Source organism: Meleagris gallopavo, chromosome 12, assembly GCF_000146605.3.
Source record: "Meleagris gallopavo isolate NT-WF06-2002-E0010 breed Aviagen turkey brand Nicholas breeding stock chromosome 12, Turkey_5.1, whole genome shotgun sequence".
NCBI lineage: Eukaryota > Metazoa > Chordata > Aves > Galliformes > Phasianidae > Meleagris > Meleagris gallopavo.
The window spans coordinates 10,015,322-10,034,078 of record NC_015022.2 but is presented as its reverse complement, the minus strand read 5'-3'; the positions used below and the strand labels follow the sequence as shown (position 1 = coordinate 10,034,078).

General features: G+C 34.9%; 1 protein-coding gene across 1 annotated transcript in view; it reads right to left on the bottom strand.

Moving 5' to 3' along the window:
• Positions 1-18,165, bottom strand: part of TRPM7 (transient receptor potential cation channel subfamily M member 7) — a 34,867-nt gene extending 16,702 nt beyond the window's left edge. Inside the window, 22 exon segments of the mRNA XM_031555219.1 lie at positions 147-226; positions 229-433; positions 1,230-1,358; positions 1,932-2,075; positions 2,197-2,352; positions 3,521-3,749; positions 4,221-4,501; positions 5,104-5,238; positions 5,768-5,908; positions 6,438-6,491; positions 6,628-6,762; positions 7,402-7,502; positions 7,747-7,819; positions 8,641-8,767; positions 9,942-10,116; positions 10,643-10,814; positions 11,363-11,487; positions 11,971-12,184; positions 13,858-14,056; positions 14,557-14,595; positions 16,835-16,914; positions 18,061-18,165. Of these exon segments, the coding sequence (XP_031411079.1) occupies positions 147-226; positions 229-433; positions 1,230-1,358; positions 1,932-2,075; positions 2,197-2,352; positions 3,521-3,749; positions 4,221-4,501; positions 5,104-5,238; positions 5,768-5,908; positions 6,438-6,491; positions 6,628-6,762; positions 7,402-7,502; positions 7,747-7,819; positions 8,641-8,767; positions 9,942-10,116; positions 10,643-10,814; positions 11,363-11,487; positions 11,971-12,184; positions 13,858-14,056; positions 14,557-14,595; positions 16,835-16,914; positions 18,061-18,165 (3,099 nt within the window).
• Between the last annotated feature and the right edge of the window lie 592 nt (positions 18,166-18,757).

Sequence of the window (18,757 nt, the reverse complement as noted above, 5' to 3'; positions counted from 1 at the left end):
TCCAGCTAGCTACTTCTGCACACTGAGTTGTTGACATACTGCAGCAGGGTAAGCAACATGTCTTGAAATAAAACTGAGAAGTTATAAACAGATGCAGCAAGAAAAAGGTACTTCAGCCAAAAAGACAAAAGTAAAATTGTCCTCACCATTTTTCCAATCATCATAACGTAAGGTCCAGCCTGTTGGTTAACAGCTAAAAAATCCAGTAATCGCACATACCAAAAATTATATTGAGACAGTATGTTATTCTTCCAGCAACAAATATGTAATTTTCTCTATAGGTGTTTTCACCAAAATTCCCCTTTGCTCCAAATCTTAAAACAAATCCAATGAAGAAAGTGACAATAGCAACTGTGTCACTAATATTGAAGTAATCACTGAACCACACTTTAATCTTCTGATTAATTTTCCCAGCTTCTGACATAAAAAAAATCTGCAATGAAAAAATAAACATTTAGTCCAAATGAAACAACACTGGAACAGATGAATCATGTTTGGAAAATATTATACTTGCAAAAATAAAATACCTATTTGAGTGGACAACTGTTTTGCACTGAGGAATCCAAAGAATAGTGTTTAACTGTGCCAGCTTCATAACTATGACAAGGAAACAGTGCTTCCTTTTATCCGCATAAGTTATGAAGGAAAGAATTGCTTTATTTGCTATTTTCTTGGGGTTTTTTTGTTTGTTTGTTTATTTTTTGTTTTTGTTTTTCCTCCAGGCAGTTACTGTGGCAAAAACCAAGCCCTACTTCCTGTCTGTCAGTTGCACCTGTAATGTACAGCTAGCAAAGTAGCTTTCCCTCTCCTATTTAAAAATTCTAATAGAACTTCTCAAAAGATCCTTGCTGGTCAGCAACACTGTGGTTGTGGCAGATATCTATCTCAATAAAGTTTGTTCTGCTTTTGTTTCATCTTGGTCTTAATGGCAGAGTTTGATTTATGCTAATAGATGTGTATATATTTAATTTCCCAGAAAAGTAAGGCTTTTTGTTAGAACCTGATTAGATAGTCAGAGGGGCAATAAGTAAATACACAATTAAAAAAAAAAAATAATAATAAAAATATTGGTCCCCGATATATTTTTTATTCTCCAAAGTATGACCATGATAGGGCAAAGGTATACTCAGATTCTTAAAGTTTCTCAGGCTGTCTTGTTTATTACCATAGTTTGAAGCATGCTGTTGTAATTGACAGAAAAATAAAATCACAGACTGTTGGAGACATACCTCACGAATTTTCTCAATTGCTGATGTGAAAATGTAAGCAATAACAATCCACTCTTGGACAGATGGCACTTCTTCCATTTTTACAAGAACCACAAATGTGTAGAGCATGAGGAATCCTAAGTATGCCAACTAAAAACAGCAAGAAAAATTATACATACAATTACAGAAGAGAATTCCTTATAAATGTGGACTTTTTATGTATACAATAACAGCTTCAAGTAGAATTACAGAACTGTTTTAACTCTTTAAGCAGACAAGTTATTATTTATATGGAATCATATTTACTTAGAACAGAAGTTTGTAGAATAACTTGTAAAACTTAGGGCATTAACACTTTTGTCCTATAAATAAATACAGAATTCCTTCAAACAAATGATGAAATTAATTACTCAGGCCAGAATAAAAATTTTTACACTAACTACTCTTAGCATAAAAAATTACTGTTTTTCAAAACCAACCTCATGAACACTAAAAATGCTAAGCACTGCATGTGTACTTTTTTCAGAATCAACTACTTCTCACTTCCAAGTTTACCAGAGTAAGATTTTTGTTTTTGTTTTTAAAAAAACACAAACTGATGCAAATCACAGAACTATATTACAGGAAGATCCCAAATACCTGCACTAGTTGTCAAAAACAAACTAACAAACCAAACCAAACCAAACCAAAAAAAAAAAACATGTTACACAGTAGAAAACTCACTGTATTAAACCAAAACTTCACAATTGGTGCATGATAAAATGCATAAAACTTCTGTGTAATTGGAAGTCTTTTAGGTTTTGCTGGGGTCTCCATATCATGCTTCTCTGTGGTACTGTCCAAAATCCTTACTTCTTTAAACACTTCCTAGAAAGAAAGGATTGTTAGCTTCATATACAGAAAGGCATGCATTTGGAGATTTAATTGAAAAATGCAATATTTATTTTAAATTATAATTTTTTTTATTATTATTATCCACCATCATTACCATTGGTATTTCATCTGCTGCATTCTGGAAGTTGTTTTCACTGTCATCCATTGCCATTTGATGTGCATCTTGAGACTGAGGAATGTGTGACATTTCAGCCTTAGTCTTATATTCCAACAGAAGTATAGCAGGAGGGAGTAAAATACTCAATATCACCTGAAAAAGATGAAGATTAAGTTCAAATGGATAACAGATAGGTTAAAATATCAGAATACAGCAATACATAAAATATTCGCTGAAAATACACTAGCCAGATTGCCCTTGCTTGTTAGTGAGGATAAAAGTGTAGGAACTAATTAGCCTCCTAAGTTTATATGTAAGTAATAATAGCTAAGATGACATATATAGAGTGTTCCTTCTCTTTTAGAAACAGGAAAGGGAAAGAACCCACAAACTCCAGAACTAGAAGCAGCTAAAAAGAACGTACTCTGAGCTTGAAGATCCAGAGCAATTCTATTTCAGCTTTTTCTTTAACCCACTCCCAGAAACTCTGGAGCCAAAACTATCAAGGCATATTTTAGAAGCACGTGAGTGGGACTTGTCATTCAACTCATGGTAGAAAAATGAAAGCTATGGTATGGATGAAGGGATTAAGTAAAAGCTATCGTTATTAGCTGGTTACAAAGCAAGCAAGAAGATTGTTAATCAGTTATCAAGGAGGATTTTAGTAGGTCACAAGTTAAGTTATGCTTGTTGATAATTTGTACAAAAGATGTACTTCACTACATTCCTAGCAGCAGTAAGTTTTTGGTAGAGCAGAGCACTTCAAATATATATGCAACTCTCATGTTGGCTCAATTGATCTGTATCAAAAGGCACTGTCAGAAAGCCTATCCCCGATTTGCCTACCCTTGTTTCACTCTGTGCCCTTCTTTTGCTCAGCTTCTTCCTCCAAAATAGAATATATAGAAAGCTTTTCTACATCAAGTCTGTGTTGCCTGTAAAAATCCAAAATGCACGAAACTATGTTCTTACAGTGGGTTTTCTGTCTGTTACTTTTCTTTTTTTACCACTATATTTTTAGTAGGGGATTAGTATTCACAAGATCTCTTTAAGCCTACGATCAAAGACTACTTGCCTGTTCTTTGCCTTTTGTATTTCTGTACCTTATTTGAAAAGACAACAGAGTGTCAACAGAAGAGTTAACAATAAATAATTCCAGTTTTGATTATGTTATAGCAGACAGTTTCACAGGATTTATTAACACAAGCTATAGTGGTGAAAGCTTTATACTGAAAGCATTTAAGCACATATTTTCCTTTCCATCTAGACATACATTCTGTTGATCATTTTTATGCCAACAATAAAAAGTGACGACGCTTACCTTATACCATGAATTCTTCCTCATATTCAGCCTTCCCATCCACATATCTGATAACAACATTTGTGTACAAGTATGAGCAACAAATGGACGAAGCCTTGATGAAACCGCCAGCTTCAGACAAGTTGAATTGCTCCAGTTTTTAAGCTCATATGTTAGTAACTTCATTGCCATAGTTTCATCTTGTCGGAAGGACTGTTCTAACAGTTCAACTGCCAGCTGACCAAACTCGCTAGAATGAAAAGAAAAAGCATCAAAACAAACAACACTTAGTATGTATAGATTTTGAGTCAAATTTTCTTCTGTAATCACATTCCCAGGAACACAATTTGACTGGACTATTGCCTGCCCTTTCTGGTACGTGCATTTATAACATAAATTTGTGACTTCTGTTAAAAAAAAAAAACAAAAAACATATGTGGACTACAAACAGCTGCTAAAATAGTATACAAGAAGGTCAGGTCAGATGGTTCCAAGTGGCACATTCAATCCATTTTAATTTAAATATAAAACCTGATTTTAACAGCTCTCTGAACGAGCAATATCTAATACCCAACTTTTACTAGAGCATCACTGAATCATTTTTGCAAAAAGGAACTTCCTATGAGTGTGCTCATGGAATTGTTTTCATTAGCTAGTAATACAGTCCATTGTTTTATTGGAAATTCCAAGAACAGAGTTTAATTATATAAATGTAATTTACTTGGAATATTGTTTCAGTTCTTCTGAAGTGTCATCAACAAGGTCACTTTGTTTTGCTTCATATGCCATTGAACGATACACTTTACATGCAACTAGGGCTTTTGCCATGGACTCCTCCCCATGCTGCCAGAAGAAAAGGGCCATCTTCTGCCTCTTCATTAACACTGCCCAAAGTAACAGCTCATTGAGAGGATAAGGAAAACGTCTCGTTTCAGGATCATCTATGTCTACTATTTCATCTTTGGTTCTTTTCTTTTTTCCCTCTTCTGCACCAGTGTCAATCTTTAAAATAAAATCAGAAAGTTACATTTTTGTATCACTGAACTTGACCATTATGTAATCTGAATTAAAATACCAAGTGCTCTAATGTAAAGTGTTATATATTCCTTTAAAAAAAAAAAAAAGAATTTCTAAACATTTCAGAAGCAGATAAAACTTTTGTTCTTCAGCTTCAAACTTCAGTTAAGTACAATTCATTTTAAATAACAGTGAGAATGGACTACCTTGATTTTATAGATCAAATGCAAAGCAGTAACTATCATACCTACATAGAAAGGAAGAAACTTGTGAAAATTCCTCTAAAACATCCTTGCCAAATCTTGCTTCATCTACAAAATCATGTAGGTTCCCCCCAATGACAGAACTGTTCCAAAGATGAGCTTTTTGCTCACTAGCACATCAGAGATTATCTGGAAGACTAATACAGACATTACTTACAGAATCCTATAAGTGAGCTAGACAGTTTATAAGCAAGTACGAAAGGCTGAAACTCCAGCTTTACGGAAGTCAGTAAAATTGCTGGTACTGCACTTGGATTTCAAGCAGATTCTCCACTCTTTACTGCTTAAAATGAAATCTAATACTTTCCCCTTAAACATCTGTACCTTTGGTTTGTATGGCTGTGCTGTTTTGATGAAGTGATTATGTCGCATTTTTTCCTTTTTGTCTGCCCTGTTGCCAAAAGACTCATGGCTTTTACACAGCTGAGGAGTAGTGTTTGAAGGATTTCGCCCAGATCGCTGTAGCAAAAATAATAGGAAGAGGTTTGGCTTGTTTTCTTTACATCTATTTATTAAACAGTATATAACAAGCTGTTTGCAGCTAGATACTAAGTTGAGCAATTAAACAGTGATGAATTTATGTAATAGCAACAATTAGTGTTCTCATCGGTTACATAAGAAGGATTATTTATTTATTTTAAACTCACAAAATAGTAAAGCAATTAGTGTAACTGCCAAGAAGTTACAGTATCTGCATCCCACGCCCAAGGGAATCTGCGTGTTTGGCACCCATTCTTCCCCTCTAGGAAGAGAGAAAATACCAGAAGAAATTTGGATACGCTGGAGTAAGAAAGAAAATGATAAAAATTTTTTTGTTCTCGTTGCAAATAGCTACCAGTTGCCCTCATATGTTGTATCATAACTATAAAAGAATCAGTCCCCTGATGAAAAGAACAAAATAATATAGCTCCATTTTTTCACAAAAATATCTAGTTTTTTTAATTATGTACAAACAAATCAGCATGTCTTGTTACCCAGTTCCACATACCCGATTGTTCCCACTGAGACTATTGTATATAGCTCTAAAGCGTTTTCTTGTGTAGGTGCATCTGTAGGTTCCTCCCATCAAATATTCAATAACCAGCCCCACATCAATCAGGTTGATTTTATAACCAGGAGGAAGATTTCCCTAAGAATACAAAAGGTATTTTCAGTTTTGCAAATTATAATCTCAATTTAAACTTGCCTAGAATGTTCCTAAACATAACAACTCTAAATATAAATAAATAAAAATAAAATAATTTTTATATTTAAAAGACACAAAGCATCTACATGGTTCAGTATTTACCAATTTCAGAAAAGACAAGCTTATAGCTTCTCTTCTGTACAATTTCTCCTATGAGGTTAGATGCTAGGAGGCAGGGGTCATCATGTATTTGTTTTTTGTCTTTTATCAGCTTCCAAACTCTCAAAAAGCAAAGCAATCACAACTGAGATGAAAAAGACAATACTTATTATATATAATACACATCTGTGTGGCAGCAAGGCACCGCCTACTCCACACAGCTACAGATATTGGAAACAAAAGCATGACTGCAAACATAGTTTGTTGCTTCAGCAAAACCTAATTAGTAAAGCCAAGATTAAATCGACAGTCGAACATAATAAATAATAATAAATATGGTTTAGTTTGACAGATTTTTACAATTACAGCATACCTGTTTGACATCTCGAACAAGATGGAAGAGTGTTGGGTTGGTTGGGCCTTGTTTCTTGATAAAAAAAGAAGAGGGGGAAAAAAATTAGAGTGCAGAGACGACATGAATATACCACAGTAAAAGCCCAATATTTTTGAATGTTAGTTAAAATAAATAAAAATACAAAAAGAATGACAAACAATTCACTTACGGTGTTATAAAGTTCTTCCAGCCTGGGAATTGTAAGAAACTTGTGCATGCTTACTCCATTTTCAATCAGAAGTTTCACAAATGCAACTCTATCCATCACAAGGGCATCTAACATAGCCTGTTCCAAAGAGCCAACCTACAAGCACAGAACCACAGACACACCACAGAAGTAAGTATATTTAGATTACAAATCAACCTCATTTACCCCCAGAGTTGGAACAGGGAAACCCTATTTGTCTAAAAAGCAAAAGGCTACATTCAGTTCAGAAAATCCCCTGAGCATCATAACTTACAGAGGGAGAATATTATGAGGACTTAAGAGTTTTCTCTGATCGTATATCTCTTACTGACACACTCAATAGTATTACACTGGCCTAATTTGGTTTAATGTAGTTAAGCTTTTCTCACAAACTGATATTGGATGAAACACATGAAGACATCAAATATTTACACCACCGCTTTGAAGGACAAATGGCCAGAACTATCACTGCATTTGTTTAACATCTATTCAGCTTTCAACTTCTGCAGCACCATTTCTTCTTTAGCTCAGAATATTTAACACATTTCTAAAATTTTTGGGCCATTTTCAACTACAATAATAGCTGTAAGACAATACAGCTGTAAGACTATGAAGTATGAAAAAAATTACTGTCTAAAAATAACTGCCCATATTCTACAGCATCTCTCTACAGAAGTAAAAAGATTCTTTCTTTACAGCAAGTTAAGTTTCTCCCTTACAAAATACCATTCTGCTTAATCCAGGCCATTTACATACCAGCCATTGTTGTCCATAAACAAAAACATGATTTTTGGCAATGTCAACTCTATCCCACGCGAGCGTCAGAACTAGCTGGTCAAATGCAGATGCATTTGTGCCTTAAGAAGCAAAAACAATGAAAAAAATTAAAATACAATAAACATTCATTCTTCCTGTAAAATAAGTAATACATCTGAATGTTATGCAGTTTATTTCATGAGTTATGAAAGTTTATGGTACTAAAAAATGAGAGAACAGTGGATCATTATTTTCTTTAAAAGTAAAGATTACTACAGATTTTTATAATCATGTAATCACCAAGAAAGAACAGCTGGGGATTCCAGAAGCACTTAAGAGTCTCACCTTTTAACAGTGCTGTAAGTATTGCAACATCTATGTCCTGATGTTCATCTGAGCCAATATGAAAGACGGTAATCTGTTAAAAACAGTAAAATGGATTTAAAAATGTTAAAAAATTATTTTCGGATGAAAGTGATTAGCTCTGAATTTTTATGTCTATCTTCAATGCAATTTAAGTCTACACTCCATTTAAATTCACCTTTACTGTGCACTCTGTAGTATAGGACAACACAAGCCAATCAGCTGACAAAAAACAAAATCCCTTACACTTTTCAACCTATCTGAACTTCTTCCCTCAATATGATTACATTATTCCACTGGCTATAAACATCACCTAGTGTTCTATTTATTTCTTCAGTTCACCCTATATTATGAGATTAACCTGCCAACAAATGCGTTTAGATGATTATGCCAATTTTAAATCTTGGAACAACATGTTACGTCGTCCAAATGAGACATCAATATCTGAATTTTAGCTGTATATAAAGTTCTATTAAGTGCTTTTGCTTTAATGACAAAATGATAGGAGTCCTTTGTTAGTACTATAATAATTGATAGGAAAAAAATATCACAGGCTCTCAAAAATCAAAACAAGAGAAAACATCCCATATCCCACATACAAAATACATACATGCTATGAACAAAACAGAATCTAGTATGCAGAAAACAAAAAGGCGTGGAAACAATAATTGAATTACCGGGAATAATTAAAAGATTAAAGACTCCCTTGATCATGAGATAGTCATTTTTTGTGGGTAATCTATCTTCTATAATTGGCGAGATCCATCAGTAATGATTTTGAATAACACTTGATCATACACAACACTGAGATACAATTTAATATTATATCCACAAATGCCATTACCTTGCGTAAGATTTTTCTATAGCAAGATCTACTTACAAGTTCTTTTTTTTCATGCACTCCAGCAGTGTCTGAAACAGATGAACTGCTTCACTTTGACCAAAGTTAAATGTCTTTTTAATAGTTGAAATGATTTCAGGCTCTGCACCCTCAGGAACATTCCTGAGATTGAACATGATGAAAACATGTTACATGTGAACAGTAGGAATGACAACATTAATTTGTTTCAAGATGTCCATTCAAAGTCTTGTAATCTACAAGCTCATATTGTTCCAGTGTCAAAGCATAGGTTGCCTAGTGATGACTGTAATATTGCTTCCTAAAAGTAACTAAACTCTCTCCCTTTCCTTCCCATAGCCAAATTTGAGAGACTGTTGACTAAAATATTTTGACAAAAATACTGCACACTCACCCCTCTGAATCAAATCTGCTTCTGACTTTACTCATTATGGACAAAACTGTTTGGTTTAGTGCTACATTTCAGCTCTACATTCCTCGTTCTGAGGCATTCCCTGCAACTAAGACCCAATTACATATAAGGATTAATGCAAGTCTGACAACCAACTAGAAGCCACTACGTACCATGGAACACAAGTATATTTTTATTTTTAACCTATGCTTAAACAGATATTTTTTTTTCCCACTAAACAGAAGTCTGTAAAAAGTTCAATTTTAAGACTACTCAGAAGAAAAAGTACAGAAACAAATTCCTTTTCAGAAAAGCTGTTACTAAATAACAGCTAACTGGATGAAAATATTTCCACTCAATGTAGTCAAGAGATACTTTCAAGCAGTTTGGTTAACGTTATTCTCAGTATTCTCATAACTCTGGAAGGCCTGGTCAGCTCTAACTTTTGTTGAGCAAGTCTACTGTGTACACTTAATCTTATTTCTCACTTGAGCTACTGTGCCTTACTTAATTAAAATCCAGTTGAAGTAGACAGATCATTAGATCAGAGTGGGACTTTCTAGTCACAATGGTATAACAAAATTGCCTCACTTCAGTTACACACGAGACATTTCCCCTAGTGTAGGACATAGGTTCATACGCTTTTCCTAACCTTTAATAACTATTGCTAATGTAAGTATACTCAAGCACTTAGTGCAACTGGTACAAGGTATGTAGGAGGAGCCTAAAACTAGAAAAGAAGTCTTGATGTTCAGCCAAAGCTGTTATTGCAACAAATCTGGAAAGCTACATCACATGCAAGGTTGCACTCTACACTTTCACCTTTTGTCTTTGCATGGATAAAGCTCTTGCACCAATTCGTTAAGGAATGCTCTTGAAACCCATCTATGTATAACTGCCGGTTTGGCTAGCAGTATTAGGACTTACCCTCCTTCCTCTGTTTGCTTGTGAACATATGCCAGTATGTCTGCAGCTCTGCCTGTTCCTTCACATACCACCACCGGCACAGGAGGACTTTCATGAAGGAAGTCTAAAACTGTAAGTATGACATTGGGGCCCCCCTCAAATACGAGTGCTACCACAGGTACACCTTGGCCAATTCCTATAAATTTGTGACATTTAAAAAAAAAAAAAAAGTGTTTTAATATTTAAGTCACATTTTTTCACCATTGTCAGCACCAACAAAAAATTAAGCATAAGACTTGAAAGCATTTTATCAGGACTAGCAAAAGAAGTTTCAGTGCCAGAGTTACAGGAGAGACACTAACAGAAACGGTTATATATTCACACAAATGTTAACTAAGTTGTCACTTTTATTTACCTAAAAGCAGTAACAATGGTAGATATTATGTCTGCACTGCTTCGCACATCGGTAAGTTTGAAAAAAACAATTACTTTCAAAAATATCATTCCCATGCTTTAAAACAAAACAAATTTAAAAGCACTGAGCAGCCACAGGACAGCTATTGCTAGTCATCTGCTCTGACTGCTTTTGCAGAACAATAATTCAGACTTAAAACATACATAACAGATTGATTTTTGTATATATATATATTTTTTAATTCAAATGCTTGATGGAAGCACTGTATTCATTAAAGCACAGTAACACTCAGACCAGAATTACTTACTTGCATGGATCCGCTGCAAATTTATAGTTTTTTCCAGTTCTCTCCGCAATTTCACTTCTGCTCCGTATTTCCCAACTGTTCCATCATCCACCAAAATGAAATGGGAATGGAGATTATTTAGCACGTTTAGTTTGCTTAATGGGTTTAACAAGGTTTGATATGGAGCAACCACCTAAACACAAGCAGACAATAGATTTTACTTGAAGAGATTCAAATTTATCTCTGTAAAACTCAACAGTATTTCTAGGCACAGCAAGAACTGACACACATAAGCTTGGATTCACCAAGAGCCATAGCAGCTTCGTTTTATGCAAGAAAGCATAGAACTATCACAAAAGAATTTTGTTCTGAAAGAGTGCATAGAAAAAATACCTTGAAAAGGTATCTTTATGAAAAATTGCTCTCACAAACATTAGTCTTAAAGACATCAAAATTTATTATCTTCTGTAGATGTGAGCTCTCTGTCATACTTCAGCATTTTTGTTATTTGATTCAGTAATATCAGTAGGGGAAAAAAATAAGATCCAGTACTTAAGAACATGCTCCTCCTCTAGTGCAAGTCTGTTACACTAATGAACTTGCAATAAGTCACATATGCCAATGCACTTTAATATTATAGCAAGCACTTCAAAGATACAAAGCAATAAAAAAAATTCTTGAGCAGATTTGTCAAAAATAAAGCAGGCAAATAATCATTTCAGTTAGGGAATTTATCCTTACATCTCTTCCAACAAGGTCATTTCTGTTTTCAATCACTCCCCATGGAGCAATCCCAATAGTGCAAATCTTTCGAGATGATCTGGAAGCGTGTTCTCTTAGAGCATCACCAACGTGTTTTGCAACACCTGGTAGTGTTTGAACACAAAAAAGATTTCAATGTGTTGAATGCCACATCTTGTTAAGAAATACAACTGCTTCATTCACTAATTGGACCTGTAAGGTTCTGGGAATCTATTTTATGCAACAGAAAAGAAAAAGCGCCCACAGTACACCTATCAGAATAGGACAAAGTACTTTGTATCAGTAAATCAACAGAGCAAGTGTTAGCCCAGGAAGAACTATAGAGCCTTCAGTACCTTCATCTACTTGTTGAAATTGTATCAAGCTTTTCTTCTTGCAGTTTCTAAAACTAAAACAAACCACCCAACCCTCCCAACACCACCACCACCCTTCACATTGCTTTTCCTGCTACATGTTCAAAATATATTATTTTAGTTTCTCTTGACCAAATTCCACATTTACTTCAAGACGTAGCTATTCATTCATTTAGCCTTTTGTCTTTTACAAACTATAATCTTCTTAGCTGTGCACATTCACTTGTACTTTACCTGTGTTCACTCCTCCAGTTATAATCCAGGCTCCTGTTGTTACTGCAGCTTTAATAAGACCCTTGCCAAGCAACTGTTTGATGCGTGGGTGAAGTTCAAATTTCTGCATGCCCCCATGTACAGAGATAACAAGCTTTGGCAACTCCATCTGCCATTCTTTAAGCATAAGTTGCAGAACAGCTTCAGGTTTAGTGTCATATGATAATCGCACATACTGCAGACAAGAAGAGAGTTAAAATGTTCTTAAAGGAAACCATCACAGAATCAATGAGTAAAGACAAGAACCAAGATGTATTTCAGGACATACTGCCCTATTCGTGGGTATGGAAAATATAATTTATTTTCTCAAAGCATGGCAAATGCAATAAATGAGCACTCTTACTTTACGCCTTTCAAAATTAAGGACAAGACAATGAACAGTTTTGAAGGTAAGTTCTAGAAAGGTAGTAACTACAGAAAGATCACATTATCCCATCTCATTGGCACAGCCTCCTAGGGAAAAAAAAGGAAATGCTGGATCATCTCTAAATTTGAAGGAATTCAGAAATACTAATAGTTCTGCTATCTAATAGGGCTTGCATTTTCTTGCAAAAAGTCTTACAGAAAGACAGTCACTAGCTTTTCCATCCCTGTTCCTGATGGGAAGGAAATCTAAATTCTTTAACAGGAAATTTCAGTAACAGGAGCTTGTAACTTGCTGTGCTTATCAGCATAAGATTAAGTAGATTATCAATCAGTTAAAAATACTTCTGCATCTTTGATACATACTGTACAAGAGAGGATGGGGATAACACACAGAAATTAAGCCCAATCTGGATAATGTTCTAACTAAAAAGTTCACTATCCCAATAACTTTCTTTTTAGCAACCCCATTAGCAACCATCAAAAATAACCACAAGAAACTTGCTATTCCTGTGCTCCTAAAAAAGGATTTACATCAATTTTAAGCTATGCACAGATATGAAGGAATAAGGTGTACTATAGGTATGATGGAACAAACACATTGCTATTACCAACACAAAAGAATTCTGCCAAGAGCCCTTCTCTCCAGAGATGATCTCATTTAGAGCATCAGATTGCCCCTGAGGGCTCTGCTGGCTGCATAAAGAACACAGCTTCCTTAACAAAGGCTTCAGTTGGACTATTGGAGCTACACTGTATCAGCTGCAAGGATAAAATTGCATGACCATTAACTAATTTCCATCACAACTAGAAACCCTTCACAAAATGGTTGTGGAGCACATGCCAAATTTCCAGTTTTCCAGCCTTTCTGTTAAATGTGACCTGTGAATTAAGAACTGTTTACCAAAACTTTGATTTACAGGCATACCTGTTTTTAACTAACCCTTCACCCAAAAACTTGGCTGTTCTGACAGGTTTGATTACGCTGAAATAATTTTGACCAAATCTACTAGAAAAATCATGTATTTCACCTGTCCATAATTGTAAATGATTTTTCAGAAGGGCTCAGATAGCAGATGTTACTTAGCAGATTCTATAAACATCTAACAGTAATGAGTAAGCAGCAGCACGGATGAGTAAGCTGTATTTTAATGATGTCTGAAACAATGACACTGAATTATTAATGTAATGTTTTGCTGAAAGGATTAGGCATCGTCACCATTTGCAACACAAAGGCAAACTCACACAAGAATTCAACTAATTCTGATAGATGAGTGACTTTTGTTATAAAAATAAATAAAGGAAATTAGAAAGAGTTCAGATCACAGTAGAAATACTACGATAACAGAGGGCACTGTTTTGCCACAATATGACAAACATCATTTTCATCCTTCAGCCTCCACTTTCAGAAATGAAACAAAGCATCCACCATCTGCATCAAGATATTTTAAGTAAGAAGACATAGTTTAGAATTGCCATACATACCTTAGCCCTGTAAGAATGAGAGCCACCTTGAAAGTTGATGACACCATAAGCATCGGTAGAGGTTTGTTCTGTATGTTTTTCCACTGACCATTCTTCTATTTCCTGATTACAGTTCTCACCTAGCTTCACATCGGAGTATTTCATAGCGAGACTTGCAGTAAAACAAGCATGTTGTCTGACCAAGCGGCCACAACAGCACCTGCACCCAACCATATCCATCATTTAGAATACTTGAACAAGTATGCCATTACAAGATGAGAGAATAAATCTTTTATCTGTAACAGAGGTTAGATTTAGAAAAGAAAGATGCTAAACATTATATAAGTCTCTTTTCTAGAGCAAACCTTGTTACCATAAATATTTGAGATAATAATTAATGATCATAATATACACAATTGCTATGCAAAATGTTGAACACTGTGACAGAAAGTAGGAAACCAGAAGTAACTATAAGTAGCCAGGACACTAAAAACTGAAACTGATTATTTGACCAAAGTAATTTATTAAAGTTATACAAACAGATGATCTACATTATACAGACAGTTCTTTATTCATTAGTTATATTTGTTTTATATCTAACCTTTCGCTGCCTTGTCACTTGCAATACTGATCAAGACTTTTCAAACCACTATTATAAAAGTGATTACTTAATGGAAAAAAAAAAGTATTCGTAAATATCTTAATTAAAAGAACTCTTACCTGACAAGTTGCTGACAAATCTGACATCCTGGAAGGCATCTATAAGAAGTATTTAAATACATGAATAAACATCAGCTTAAATTTCAAGGGATGAGTGAGAGTGGGTGGAGAAACAAACAAACAAACAAACACAGACCTAATGCCACTCATACCACTTCACCTGCTTACAAAAAGATTACTGCCCTACAGTAAAACAAGCTGCAGAAGTTTGCCCATTTTAAACATGGTAACTTCTCCAATTTACATGACTGCTGTAGACATCTCAAGCAAAAATGCATAAATGTGAAAGCTTCAATTCTGAGGTTTCAAAACAGTTTTTAGTCTTTGGCCCATTGGTATCTGAAGTCCAAGAACATTTCAGCCTGGATTATGCAGTACTCAAATGGAAACAGTTTGCCAGATGCTAAGAAGTTACTTAGACTGGCATTTACTTTGACAAATTTTAACAATACATCATTGCCTCTGCACTGCTAACACATTCAAGCTGAGCTGCCTATAAGGGAAGGTTATTCCATAATTTCCCAGCTGCACCTACAGAAAAAGATGTGTTTGAACAAATCTCATAGAACAGTATCTTTACACAATAAATTTATTAAACAAAAACAAATCTTTATTTTTACCCTCTTTCATCTTAAATATTTCTTTTGTTTTCCTGAGAATCGCTTTATTATGCTTAATAGTAGCATAGCAGATATAAAATTCTATCACTGTTTTCCACAATTTTTACTTAACCACAACAATTTTTAGGAGCTGGTGTGCAAGAGCATATAACAACATATTTTACACAGTAACCTTAAATAACATTCAGGCTTTCAGCAGAAATAATTTGTGTCCTCTTTAGAAGTTACACTTGGCTACTAATCATCTACATTTCCATACTGCACCTTTAGCTTCAGACCTTCTCTAGCAGTTATGAAAGTATATGCTAAAAGGTATGGATCAAGGATAGCTACAGAATTCTCCCATCTGTATCTCATTCTTTTATGCTCAGCTCCAGAACAGCAGCAAAACAACAGCAAGCAATGTGTCGAGTCTGAAGGGCATCTGATGGGAAAGTTGTAAGTCCCTATATGCTGTAAACAAGTTAACCTAAAAGGGCAAGTGTAGGAGATCATTTTGTTCTTTGGGAAATGCTCTGGGAATTTTAACAGCTTCCTAATTACATTGTTTGCATTTGTAAATTTTCCATGTGCTACAATCATGGCTATCAATCTAAATGCTTCTCACGTTACATGGTTTCAAGGAACTCAGTGAATTACTTACATTAACTTCAAAATTCTAAAGCTTTTACTTTGTTCTTTTTCTTCCTAAAAACAAATTCTTAGACATAAAAAAATACCTTGCTCGCAAAAGAACAAAACTGATTTATAACTTTTTTCCACAGAAAAGACTGAAATAGAAGTTTTTTATAGCTCCAAAGGAACAGTTTCTCGACTGTTAAAAAGAAAATGCTGATGTGAAACTGACAGGGGTAATAGTTCATGTTTTGATTAGACAAAACTGCCTAAAATACCAACTTAGAATCTACTTGACTTTTATCTGCAACATAGATGTTGTGACTCTGCACATCAAGTTCACACTTTGTAGGAATGAAGAAATCATCTTTATAACAATTACTGAAAGTAAATGTTATGTTTCTGTTGCTTGATTTCATATCTCTGAATTAATATACAGTAAAACAGAACCAGGCGTTTGCAAGATATCCTTCATTAGTCTCAGCTTCCTCTCTGGAAATGTATTTCCCCATTTTCCAAATTCATTTTTTCCTTACTGATCCTAAAGGATGAAAAACAACTAGAAGTGATATGGAATCTTTTGATACCTGAATTATTTTTCTTTTGTCTATACTCTGTTTTGGAAGGAACTACTCCCACCTTCACCCTTGCCCCATCTTTCTAAAAATTCTTCATCCCTTCTTATTTCACTGTCAGGTCTGCTTTTATACATTACCATACAGTCAGACTGTTGTTCTTAAAATTCAGTACTTCTCTGAGACTTTCTCACTTTTCAGAACTATGCCACCAAAAGAGAACTAAAAAAAAACCATCAGCCCACAGTGTAGACAGCACAGACATCACTAGGACTGGTAAGAAGCAACAAAGACAACAGGAGAACACTGATTAGAGATTTCTGCAATGCAAAATAAATTCAAGAAAAAATAAACCCAATCTAGACACATAGAGTGACAAGGCCCAGACAAAAAACGGTGAAGGTAAGGAAACAGAAAATGGTATTTAATAGAGATTGAGTAGCTAATAACATTATGCATTCTTCCTACCTGTGGGGGTCTTTTGAACTTGGTATAATATACACGCACTCCCTCTTGGTGAAAGTATTTTCTATCCAGGATTTCTGTGACTGAAAAACAAAAAGGTAACAAAGAATATAAACCTTACACTGAAAAAGTGCTTTCTGAAGAAACAAGAATCACAACTCTTTTAATTTAAGACTAACCCAAGTAACATCTAACAAAGAAGCTGCATTACTGTTGAATGTTTTGCTATCACCCTAAAACTAACAAGACCACATGTGACCCTAGAAGAGCTCTAACAGCATCTCACAGTGCCTACAACCTGAGATGACCAGAATCATGAAGTAATGCTAACTCGGTCTATACACAAATCTTTTTAAATGTTAGCTTTGAAATTATTATTTAGATTTAGATTTGCAATCTGCAAATAAATACGTAAAGCACTACAAACAAATGTTCAAAATATACTGTTCACCTAGTTTGCCAAAACAGCTCATTTAAAAAAAGAAAAGATAACTGAGATAACAGTAGTGTCATCTATCTACGTCTTTTAATAGGGTAAAATTTTTATCTTGAAATTGCAGGTGAGGAATTTTTCTAATTGGCTTTTCTGGTAGCCGTAATCAGGTCATAACCTTTATCTTCATCAAGAAACTTTTCATTTCAATAGAAAACTAACATCTCTACGTGGAATTTTAAGCTTAAAGTTGAAACGTGTTCCAAAACATAGAATTGAGGATATTTTCTTCCTCAAATGTTTACCTGTTCTAATAACTGGTCACAGTTTCAATTCAGCTTAAGAAACCACGTTACACTGTGTATGTTACAACTGCGTTCCATGATAATCTCCAGATTATATGCTGTCTGCGTCAGGCTTCAGCAGCATATTGAGAAAGGAACTCAGATGGATTTTTAGCAATTCAAAACAAGATAAACTTTGGGATAGCAGTTTGCACCTTATGCAATATTACCTTAAATCCTTATTAAGATTACAGTAAGATTTCTTCACTGGAGACAGCTTGCTCTGTTTTACATTTACATTTTACCTTTAGAAAACTTTGAGAAACTTCATACTTGCTCTATTCTATCAAGGGGAAGACAGGTATGTGTTATTCACAGGTACCTGTTAGAGTTCTGTGGAATCTATGAAGAAATTAAGATTATTTTTTCCATTTTTTACAAACAGCTTCAGTAAAAATATATTTTTCAACCCACTGCAATTTCAAGATCAATTTAAGATAACGCAGACAAACTTTTGAAGCAGGACTGTACCAGCTAGCTTGGCCCATGAAAAATTGCTCTTCAACTGCCCGCCCTCTTTCGAAACCTTTCCTAAACTCAGCAGAGCTTTCCCACATTGCTCATCATGACTGACCTCCAACATTTTGTTTAACGAACTTAGACTACAGATCTGTCAAGGCAGCAACAAACTGCTGCTCCAGCTTCTGACCTCACACCAGGATGGGCACCAGTCCCTTGCAAGAGGACTGGAAGCTGCAAGGGAACTGGTGCCTCCCAGGAGAGGAAGGAGAAGGGCAGGGGAACAGTACAGGTACATCCCTGGGAAAGAATCATGGAAGGCAGAAGACTTGCACACAAGGGCTCAGTACAGCTTTAGTTCTTCTCTAACTTTCATCAGATCATTAGCAGTAATACAAAAATAAATTTGATATATATGTAGGCATACATTTATAGAAACATACTCATATTATATGGAAAACATGTATATTAGGTAGCCCATGGGTTTTTAGCTTTCTTCTCGTATTTTTGAATGCTATCAAGCTTCCGTCTTGGTCTTTGTGATATGAATCCCAGTTCTGAAGGCTACTTTCTGCTTAGCCAAGTGTTCCCACTGTTTACATGAGTATTTCTGTACTTTGTTTCTTAAAACTGAGGTCTTCATATGGATCTTTATTTTAACACTGCAAGAGTTAAAGCTTGCATATGAAT